Source organism: Lampris incognitus, chromosome 6 (genome assembly GCF_029633865.1).
Source record: "Lampris incognitus isolate fLamInc1 chromosome 6, fLamInc1.hap2, whole genome shotgun sequence".
Taxonomy (NCBI): Eukaryota; Metazoa; Chordata; class Actinopteri; order Lampriformes; family Lampridae; genus Lampris; species Lampris incognitus.
This window is the reverse complement of record NC_079216.1, coordinates 63,014,981-63,026,616: the sequence shown is the minus strand read 5'-3', so window position 1 is coordinate 63,026,616 and position 11,636 is coordinate 63,014,981. Positions and strand designations below refer to the sequence as shown.

General features: G+C 49.5%; 1 protein-coding gene across 1 annotated transcript; it reads left to right on the top strand.

Moving 5' to 3' along the window:
- The first annotated feature begins 232 nt into the window (after positions 1 to 232).
- On the top strand, positions 233 to 10,330 carry rgma (repulsive guidance molecule BMP co-receptor a). Its single transcript, XM_056281678.1, has 4 exons — positions 233 to 246; positions 4,745 to 4,860; positions 6,954 to 7,474; positions 9,500 to 10,330. Exons 1-4 carry the CDS (start codon positions 233 to 235, stop codon positions 10,202 to 10,204), a joined length of 1,356 nt encoding a protein of 451 aa, XP_056137653.1. The 3' UTR covers positions 10,205 to 10,330.
- The last annotated feature ends 1,306 nt before the right edge of the window (positions 10,331 to 11,636 follow it).

Here is an 11,636-nt window from a genome sequence, read left to right as displayed (position 1 = left end):
CCGGCGAAGAAGAGAGCAGCGGACCTTCCGGCGGCTCGCCTTCTTCTTCTTCTCGACGCGTCCCCCCCCCCCCCCCCGATGGACGCTCCTCGCGGACACACGACGACCAGGAGCCCGACCCGGTCCGCGGAGGCGAGAGCGCCTCGTCCCGGACCGCTGTGAGAGCTCCCTCGCCGCGCGCCCGCTCGCTCCCCCCCTCCGGTTCCGCGAGACTCCAGTCGCAAAGGAGCCCATGCAGTCGCAAAGGTCAGTGGGTTCGACTCCCTCTTGTTGCGGATTTCGGGGTCGGACGCGGCGGGTGGTGGAGGTGCCGACCCGCCGCTTCGGCCCCGGTCCCTGTCGTCTGTCAGTACGCCCGTGTTAGATGGGCTCCCTCTCTCTCTCTCTCTCAGCGTAACGAATTGGATTCGGACCCGCTGTTCCGGCGGTGTCGGGAAGGACCCTGTAACTCGCAGCTGGGTCGTTTAAATTCTTTTTGTTGTTGTGGTTTTTTTGCACGATACCGAGCGCCTCCGTGTGCGTGCGTGCGTGTGCATGCGTGAGTGCGTGTGTGGGATGAATTGGCAGGCAGGCGGGGAAGTAACGTGTCCCGGACTCCGCTAAGTCGGGCGGCGTGGCGGTACCTGCAGGCGGAACACGAACCCATTTGTCGCACAACAGGTTCTGCAACGCGGTGTGTTTGAACCGCGCGGACGATGTCGTCGGTGCGGTGTGACAGGAGGGAGAGAGAGAGAGACAGAGAACACGACCCCCCCCCCACCCCCCCACCCCCCACTGGATCCGACTAATGTCCACCGTTCACACGGCTTAAGTAGGCTTCATAACAGCAGCGGCGGGGTTAGCTGGTTTGTCCGAAGGGCGCTGCTTGAATCGCGAGGGGTTTACTTGTCTCGGATCGTCATTAACGCCATGTGCGTTTGTGTCGTCTTCGGGGTTCCGATGCGGGCGAGCGCCCTCTGCTGGCGAGACACGGCCTGTCTAGACAGACCGACGTAGAACAAATGTAACGTTACTTTTAACGCGTCCGTCGCTTGACTGGCCCCGCAGCTGGCGAGGCCATCGATCACAAAGCCTGATCGGGACGAAGCCTTTGGGCTGTCTTACTGCGCAATGCTGCAACTCGCACCCTGTCCGCCCTTTCTTTCATATGTGGTTGGTAGTTTTTTCTTTGTTAATTGGCATGCTAGGATCCTACATTTTCAGCCACTGCTGCTGCTGTGCTGAACCGGGGTCGTGTCTGCATCACGCTGCAGCCAGCCCATGTACACTACCAAACAGCTGCTCGGTATCGGCTATCGATCACACCAATAGGATATTGGTTGTCTCTGAAGGCAACCGATCAGTCCCTGAAGAGGGCACTGAAGACACTCTTAGTAAAAAGGGGGTTATATATATATTGAATTTATCAAGCTCGCCCCGTGGCCCATGTTGAGGTTCTGTAATTAAAGCCCCTCTGGGGTCCTTTGGTGGGTTCTTGTAACAAACGGGAGAAGCGAGCCGGAGCGTTTCTGATCAGGATTACTCACCGTGCATGTCAAATTAAGAAGAAGGGAAGGTCTTTGACCGGATCATTCGAGGGTTTACAGACTGTTCCGGTGGAGGCCTATCGAACCTTTGTCCGAGACTCAACCCCTGCAACAGGTGGCAGTGTCGATTTAACTGTCCAGTGGATATCTGGATGGATTATGATTAAATCTCCTCTTTAGACCTGATAAAACCATCTAAACATGCATCTATGAGTGTGCTGTGCTGTGATGAAGACTGGGTTTTCCATATTTCTCTAGCGTGACGCGATATAGATCCTACTGACCTGTTCAACGATGTTTGATGACATATTGATTTGTGGCTGGATTTCCGGCTTTAGGGCAGCCTGCCATGTTTGCTTGGTTGCAAACTGACGATTCTGTCTGCTTTTAATGAAGACATATCACTGCATGGCCTACCATTTATATCACTGTATGGCCTACCATTTATATCACTGTATGGCCTACCATTTATATCACTGCATGGCCTACCATTTATATCACTGCATGGCCTACCATTTATATCACTGTATGACCTACCATTTATATCACTGTATGGCCTACCATTTATATCACTGTATGACCTACCATTTATATCACTGTATGGCCTACCATTTATATCACTGTATGACCTACCATTTATATCACTGTATGGCCTACCATTTATATCACTGTATAGCCTACCATTTATGTCACTGTATGGTCTACCATTTATATCACTTATGCATTTATATCACCGTATGGCCTACCATTTATATCACTGCATGGCCTGCCATTTATATCACTGCATGGCCTACCATTTATATCACTGTATAGCCTACCATTTATATCACTGTATGGTCTACCATTTATATCACTTATGCATTTATATCACCGTATGGCCTACCATTTATATCACTGCATGGCCTGCCATTTATATCACTGCATGGCCTACCATTTATATCACTGTATGGTCTACCATTTATATCCCTGCATGGCCTACCATTTATATCACTGCATGGCCTACCATTTATATCACTGCATGGCCTACCATTTATATCACTGCATGGCCTACCATTTATATCACTGTATGGCCTACCATTTATATCACTGTATGGCCTACCATTTATATCCCTGCATGGCCTACCATTTATATCACTGTATGGTCTACCATTTATATCACTGTATGACCTACCATTTATATCACTGTATGGCCTACCATTTATATCACTGTATGGCCTACCATTTATATCACTGTATAGCCTACCATTTATATCACTGTATGGCCTACCATTTATATCACTGTATGGTCTACCATTTATATCACTGTATGGCCTACCATTTATATCACTGTATGACCTACCATTTATGTCACTGTATGACCTACCATTTATATCACTGTATGGCCTACCATTTATGTCACTGTATGACCTACCATTTATATCCCTGCATGGCCTACCATTTATATCACTGTATGGCCTACCATTTATATCACTGTATGGCCTACCATTTATATCACTGTATGGCCTACCATTTATATCACTGTATGGCCTACCATTTATATCTATCACTGTATGGCCTACCATTTATATCACTGTATGGCCTACCATTTATATCACTGTATGGCCTACCATTTATGTCACTGTATGACCTACCATTTATATCACTGTATGACCTACCATTTATATCACTGTATGACCTACCATTTATGTCACTGTATGACCTACCATTTATATCACTGTATGGCCTACCATTTATATCACTGTATGGCCTACCATTTATCATTTATATCACTGTATGACCTACCATTTCGATCTAGTCTTTTCGCTAGTGCAGCCGCGGGGAATCAGAAAACAGGAGATAGAGGCTGGACGAGGGCAGCATTTTTGGGGGAACATGTTGAAATAAAAGCCTTAAAGTTGCCCGGGGCCTCAACATAAAGGCGACACGTCTATGGCGAATCACAGAGACTCGCAACTTGTTCCACTGCAGCCAGTCAGCATATGGCTGCAGATGCCCGGTGTTACGACAAAATCTGTGACCCCCCCCCCTCAGATTGTGTGACCCTTCCACTAAAACGCTCCCTTTCAACTAGGGCATGGCAGTTTAGATAAGGTTACGTTTAGGCGCAAAGTTCAAGATGGTTAAATTTGGGTGTTGGGTCGGAGACAGCTGATACTCGATGCGGGTTTGGTGCGGTTAAAATTAGGATTAGCGGCGGCGGGGGGGGCGGCGGGGGAAGCGGGGGGGCGAAACAGCGTTCTAAGGGCAGGGTGACATAATCTGACGGGGTCACAGATTTTGGTGCAACACCGGGCTGAGTACGTCGTCAGGGTAACGTTAATAAGAGACGTTGACGAGGCGCTTGGGGGTTCGTCTCTTTCGGGGTGGGGGGACCGCACAGAACAGGCCGGTGTTGGGGCATTTCAGGTGGCCGGGGCCCCATCCATCCATCCGCTCGAAGCGGCGCCTCCCCCCTAAAACGAACCCCATAGCGAGGCGGCCGCGATCGGGCCACGCTTTCAAACGGCTTCGCGGGGAAGCCGTTCGTGGGTCGGGGAAGAGCCGGCGGTGTGGAGGCGTAACTCGAAACGGAGCGCGGATTGAGACGCAGAGCAGCAAAGGGTGATTGGCTCCGGCGGCGGGCAGGCAGGCAGGCAGGCAGGGCAGGGCAGGCAGGCAGGCAGGGCAGGCAGGCAGGGCAGGCAGGCAGGGCAGGCAGGCAGGCAGGGCAGGCAGGGCAGGGCAGGCAGGGCAGGGCAGGCAGGCAGGCAGGGCAGGCAGGCAGGGCAGGCAGGGCAGGGCAGGCAGGCAGGCAGGCAGGGCAGGGCAGGCAGGCAGGCAGGGCAGGCAGGCAGGGCAGGCAGGCAGGCAGGGCAGGCAGGCAGGGCAGGCAGGCCCGCACGTTGCACCTTCTCGACACTCCTCTAAAAAAAAAGGAAGATCGATCGCCTCCTTTCGCTCGCTGCTGGTTGGAGGTTGAAATTCTCCTGCACCAAAAAAAAGGGGGGAGGGGGGAGGGGGAGGAGAGGAGGGGGGGGCAAAACGTACCTCCAGCCCGGGTTGGGTAAAACAGCCAAAATAAGTTGCGCCGCGAGCCGAGGAGCGACGGTGGGACCTGAGTGGGTTTGCGTGCCCCGCTCGGGTGGCAGGACGGTCCGGGTCTTTAGCTCCGAGGAATGCGTGTGGCGGGCGGAGCCGCTCGCCCCTTGCTCAGCTCTCCCTTCATGTGGTTTGACCAGGGAGGGAAGTGAAGCGCGACCCCGAGCTGGATGGATGGTTATGGGGACAGGAGCGAGACTCTCGGCGCTTCAAGTGTGCAGAACCATCGCTGTCTTGCTCTCGCTCTTTCCGTCCGGTAAGTCGGTTTTTTTTCTTCTTCTTCTTCTTCTTCTTCTACTTTTCTTCTTCTTCGCCTACTTGTTGTACTTATAACACTAACGGTCGCCTTTTTTAAAAGTGTTTTCAGCAGCCGTGTTATATTCTGCCATGGAAAGCCGAGAACCCAGGTTATGTTTAGTAAAAAAAGTGATGCATCATAACATGGAAAGTGTATAAACTGTCGTTATTACGTTTGTTTAACGGCCGCGCTAACGCTATTCCCGAACGACTACACATATACATTGTAGCGAATTCGCGTTGTGCCCCGAATTCGCTACAATGTGAAGGCCGCGGGGGAGCTGAGGAAAACGCGCCCTGCACAGATTTCACACTTCTTCTGCGTTTTTTTGGGGGGGGGGTTATCTGCCGTCAGCGGCTAAAGGAGGGGGGGTGGTGGTGGTAAAGCAGATCAGACGCTAATCTGCGAGATAACGCCGGACACTTTGTTAGCACACTGCGTGCGAATGAAGCGCTGCGGTGTAAACCAGTAAAAGGAGGGGGGGGCGTTAAGAGGTTTTTTAAAAGGGTTTCTTGCAGGTTTAACCCATGCAGGTAAGAAATGCATGAGTGGGAGACAAATTGGAAGCGAGTTTTATGTTTTGTTTTGCTTGGGGGGGGGATGGGATGGGGGGGGGCGTCTCGTATTAACCTGAGATAGGGTTGTTAAAATTGGACCTGAAGTTGGTGTGTAACGAACCGGTGGAGCAGATTGCAATTCCCCGATGTTTTCATATTTGCGAGACAAAGGGATTCGCTTATCTGTTGCACCTAAATGGACGAGCCAGCCCGCAAGGCCCTTGGGCTGTTTAAAAACGGTCGAGATAACATTGTTGGCTGGTAATCCTGATTGATCCCCTATTAAACAAAAAAAAAAAACAACCCTTCTTATTCGCTGGTGTTTAACTACCAAGGGATCATTAACGCGGTGATGCTTGTCCCCTTTTTGAGCTCCACATGGGTGTATTCACTGCCATCGAACAGACGGATGATAAATTACCTGTTTTTATGTCAGAATATGAGGTCTGAAATACCTGAGGAGGCATTATTTGAAACTAGTTTGGTGTCATATTACCAAACAGTTCAATGTGATGAACCTCATTTGGATGCTTGAATATGGTATTTTTGTGGTGTATGTAAGCATATATATGTGTGTGTGTGTATGTATATACATATACATACATACATACATACATACATATATATATATAGTGTAAAATTCTGGAAGATTTTCACGATAACATTTTCCATATCACCCAGCACTACCTACTATAATGCATATTTTGATTCGGATCCTGGTGGTCCTGCAAATTCTGAACCAACATCTTTTTGAAAGGACACTTCCCGGTCAAACGCACTATAGTAAGCCTCTTAATACCGGCTTTATAAGTCTCTGAAACACAAAGATATATTCTCAGCTGTAGTCTGGAACCAGATCTCCCACAGGTTGTGTCTCAAAAGCACACTAGCAGCACATGCCACTGCATTAAAAACAGATCTGGTACAGACGACACTTGTTCTGTTACAGGGACACCGTGATGATGACGTATGACAGCAGCATCCAGCAGTGATGTGGTATTGGGTTGAGCGGCGGCGCTCTAGAGCAGCTAGAAAAACCCACTCACCGGTGCTGGTAGAGAAAACGCACTTGTGGACAACTAAACTGTTTTTCTTCGACCGAGTTTCCGGCTCAGAAGGACAAACCACCTGGCTGTTTAGCATCGGGTTTGTCGTCACAATGCATGCAGATAGGAGCGGTAACGGAGAAACAAGCTGCAACAGGATCGCGTCGCGAAACAGAGCCTGTTGCTGAAGCAGAGTCAAACCCCCGCTCTGCCACCATTGCAGCCGAGGCCTCTCGCATTAATGCTTGGCGATAAGCTTGTAAGGTTACAGTCTTTTGTTTCCCCCCCCTTTCTCAGTGTGGGTTCATAGGAATAAACAAGCACCGATATTTCGACAAAACACGGTCACACCTACATAGTTTGGAACCGCGCAACACAAAAACACAACCGAAAGTACATTTTGACTTTTCTCCTTCTGTTCTGATCGTTTCTCTTCTCGCCCTGACAGCGAGTCTGCAGTGCAAGATCCTCAAGTGTAACTCCGAATTTTGGGCCTCCACCTCAAATTCCGGACCGGAGGAGGAGTTTTGCACGGCACTGCGTGCGTATAACAGCTGCGTCCGTCGGACCGCGCGCACCTGTCGGGGCGACCTGGCGTACCATTCGGCCCAGCATGGCATCGAGGACCTGATGAGCCAGCACAACTGCTCCAAAGAGGGCCCCACCTCTCAGCCGCGTTCCCGCACGCCCCCTCCTCCGCCGCTGCCGCCACAGCTGCCCCCCGACAGCCAGGAGCGCTCCGACGGCCCTGAGGTGTGCCACTATGAGCGCAGTCTCCCGCGTCACACGGCCCCGCCCAACTACACCCACTGCGGCTTCTTCGGAGACCCGCACCTGCGGACCTTCGGCGATGATTTTCAGACCTGCAAGGTGGAGGGAGCCTGGCCACTCATCCACAACAAATACCTGTCTGTTCAGGTGACCAACACTCCTGTAGTGCCTGGCTCACTGGCCACTGCCACCAGCAAGGTGGGGACCTTTTTACATTCATCCTCAGGACATGATCGTATGTGCTGCTGACATTACGTCATTGTGTGTTGTGTGTGTGTGTCCATGTTTGCGTGTGCATGTGTGTGTGTTATTTCCAAAAACAGGATTAGTAGGTTGTCTGTCACAACATTTCATCGGGAGTCTTTGGTCCATAGTCGTCGAGAAAATTCAAACGCAAGAGTGCCGGGCCAAAATGTCCTCATGTCCTTGCGTTGCTATCCGCCGGCGTTCGCTCTCATGTGGTCAAAGGTTTGAGAGCTGTCGATGGACTCTGTTAGTGTGGACTCTGTTTAATGTTTTGAGTGGTTCCCTAACAGACGAAGAGGCCATCTACCGAACAATTGCTGAGTTCTTGATGGGCTTTACAAATGGCATGTCAGTGTTATGACAGCAGCACTGCATCAAACGCTATCATGAGGCCCCGGTCCTCACACTTTCCCACTCTCACTGTGGACAGCCAAGACAGATGTTTGGCCTACTTTTTGTGTAGCAGTCCATACCATACAAAGTAAGTTTAAAACTGTTGTTTCAACTAAGTGTTCCAGTCCACGCAGGAAACTGCAGATATTCTCTCCACATTAGCCAGCGTACATACCTCATAAATTATGAGTGTTTTGTTTTATGGTACATTGGATAGCCTGGACGCCTGTCCCTAAAATGGCTTTCAGTCGAACTTAAGGTCCAAAAAAAAAAGGAGGAGCATTTGTAATCAGCAGAACCACTTATAATCTGTCCACATTTGGTCCATTTTTGGCAGCCGTGATTATTTACCTCAATCACTTTGCAGTATTATGACTGCAGTTTTTTAAATTAAGGTATAAGAGGACTTTGTCTTTTTAATCGCATTAGAAGAAAGTATAATTTTCTACAATCAAGGTCTCCTCCATTTAGCATTTCAGGAATTATTTTGTGCACTCTTAAGTAATGATATTTTTAAATTGCTGTTCTTGGAAGTAAATGAGACAGCTCTTTAAGATCTTGATTCTGGACAAAGGGAAAACGGGGCCGCAGCCAATGCCACCTGTGCAAACAAGGCCCCGCTTTTTATAGACAGGAATTACCAGAGCTTTAAGTTGGTATGTGGCTCCCACTGCAGTGATTAAAACTGACCAGCTAATATTCATCCGGATGATGGGACGGCGAAGTGTTTCCGTTCGTTTCGTTTATTTTCATTAACAGAGAAACAGAAAGTGGATATGGACGGACAAGTTTGTCTTGTTTCATTGTGAAATGGTCTGTCCGTGCAAAGGAACCGAGAAGAAATTGGCGCAGTAGATGCTGTCCTTACTCTGACTGACCCTCTGTCCACCACACAGACAACAGAGTCCCTTGGCTGTCCTGGTATCGCCGCCGTGTTAACAGTTCACCGGTGTCCGGACGAAACCAAGCACACAGAACAGTGACCAGTCTTACCTAATTAGCCAGCGAGTAAATCCCCCTATTCTGGCCCGATGCCACTCCCTTGAGCACAGTTTCTGGGGTTCACAGGCAGGTTTTTCAGAGCTATGAATGGATCGTCTTTGTGTCTGCAAACTGAGGCCTGATTTAACATGGTCGAGACTCATGTTTTTTGAGGGCGTTTACCTTGGCCTCCCCCATGTTGAGCCAGAGCTGAAATGTGACACTTAAGTGGGGTGGTGGGATAGATAGGTCTATATTGCACAAACCTGTTCTAAATGCAACACCACAAGGGCTTTCCTCAGTCGACTCGGAACAACCGCTTCAGTGATCCTAATGATTAAAATGGCGTTTTTATGCACGTCCACAAGACAAAAGTCTTGGGGTCGTGCCCAACTTTTATATGTTAACTGGTTATTTGTATTTGTGACCGCAAATACGATGCGTCCTATTATATATCCTATTAGCTGGCCGGTACAAGACAGCATTTTACGCTGAAATGTCCCCTGGCACCTCTGAGGAAATGTTTAGGATCAGTTTGCAGTGATGTCATCAATTTGGCCCACTGCTAAAACTTTCTCCTTTTCTCTCCCCCCCCCCCTAAAGCTGACAATCATCTTCAAGAATTTCCAGGAGTGTGTTGACCAAAAGATGTACCACGCGGAAACCGACGAGCTGCCCGCGGCATTTGCGGATGGATCCAAGAACGGCGGAGATCAACATGGAGCCAACACGCTGCGGGTGGTGGAGAAGGTACCGGGGCAGTACGTCGAGATCCAGGCCAGGTACATCGGAACAACTATAGTGGTTCGGCAGGTCGGCCGCTACTTGACCTTTGCTGTGCGGATGCCGGAGGAAGTCGTTAACTCAGTGGAGGAAGATGATAACCAGGACTTGTACCTCTGTCTTCACGGCTGTCCCGCCAACCAGCGCATCGACTTCAGAACCGTTAGGGCTCGTGCAGCGGAGGCCCACGGCATAGGCAGGGCCAGGAGCGGGACCGTGGGGCATGGTTTCACTTATCAGTCTGCCAAGGCCACGTGCAAAGAGCGCCTCCCGGTGGAGGATCTGTATTTCCAGTCCTGCGTGTTTGACCTCCTTTCTTCTGGGGACATAAACTTCACCATGGCTGCATACTACGCCTTTGAAGACGTAAAAATGCTCCACTCCAACAGTGACAGATACCACATTTTTGAAAAGGACGCGTACATGGGCAACGCAGCACCAACCGGGGGAAGTGTACTGCCGCTCATCCTCCTCAACTCGTTGGCCCTTTTCTTGTGGACTGAATGTTGTATGGTTCATATTTAGTCCCACAATGTCTTTGTGTTCTTTGTCCGTGATTGTTAAATAATGTGTATGACTGGTGGTTAGTACCAGCAGTGTCGCCCCCAGCTCATTCCAGCTCCAAGTCTCGTTTTTTGTTGTGTTGTCATATCTCGACTGCAGTCCAGCGATAAGGAGCGCTCCCCTCACTGCAGCCTATCATCATGTGAATTTAGCTGGTTTATGGGCCTGGCCTTTGATGGGGAGGGCAGCAGTGAGAGAGCCCAGCCACCCCAGCGCTGTTGATATCGAAATGGGATTAAATCCTGCATCCTCGTTGGGGCTGCGTGCCTATGGGAAGCCGGACAAGATGATCTCTTGAAGAAAGAGAAGTTTGCTGATCCTCCGTTCCTGATCCCGCGCAACGGTGCCAAGTCATTGAGGCTCTCTGTGGCTCATGTCGCAGGGCTAGAGGACCTGACAGGGGCTTTTGTTAACCTATGGCCAAAAGCAGCTCCATGTTTGATTAGCTTCCAGCTTTGGAAAAGCCTCGAGCCTTTCCGAGGAAGCACTCAGCCAAAAGGATGACAGAGCAGCGACTCCAGTTGTCTGCTGTAGAGATTAATGGGTCATAATGTTTGGTCATTTTGTGTGTGCGTGTGTGTGCGTGTGTATGTGTGTGTGCACCCTGACATGGACGTCAAACCTCCTGTGAGAATGAATTCCTATGTCTTTATATTGCACCCGGAATTCCAACTTAGAAAAGGCATTGCGGCCTAGGGTCAGTTAAAATCGACTCTATCTGCCAAGTCGCGAAGCCGAAGGAAACCGGTTGAAACTTATTTCACTCCTCATCAGATGTCAATTACTTTGTCGTAAAGCCTTCCACTACGCTCCGTTACTCGTTTGTCTTTGCATAATGGTCGTTCACAATTCAAATATGTATAAACTGTATCGAAGGCAGACATTTTTTTTTTTTTTTTTTTTTTTTAGCCACGGGCACAAAGAACATAAGAAATTTCACAGACTGTTACCTTCCAGTTCAATCTTCAACTCGGACCTTTCACGCCATTTTTATCGAAATATGTCCGTTTGTGACCATCAGTCATCGCTAGCAAAGGAAGAGACATCCGTTGTAGATACTGATCTTTTACCGACCTGCAGGGATGTTGCCTTTAGGCACACTTAACCGTTTTCTAGAGAGAGTTTTCTGAACTGGCTGCGGCTCAGCGAGCAAATGATTAGCATATGTCTGCAGACACGTGAATTCATGGCTTAAGTCTTCGCCAAAGAACAAGCCACTGTGCCAACTATTTCCAAACAGCCAGAATCTCATCTCTCGGTCTATTTAAGGGAATTTTCAAGCATCCATGTAGTTGCATATATGTATATAAGTTTTTGTGTTAACAGAGGGGCCGCGAAGCTCTCGGTGAACCACAGCGACAAACGTACCCCGGAGTTGCATGACCTCCATTTG

Excerpts from the sequence above, each read along its gene's own strand:
- rgma (XM_056281678.1), top strand. Across the intron at positions 4,861-6,953 it reads GCTCTCGCTCTTTCCGTCCG|CGAGTCTGCAGTGCAAGATC; the intron begins GTAAGTCGGTTT and ends TCGCCCTGACAG. Across the intron at positions 7,475-9,499 it reads TGGCCACTGCCACCAGCAAG|CTGACAATCATCTTCAAGAA; the intron begins GTGGGGACCTTT and ends CCCCCCCTAAAG.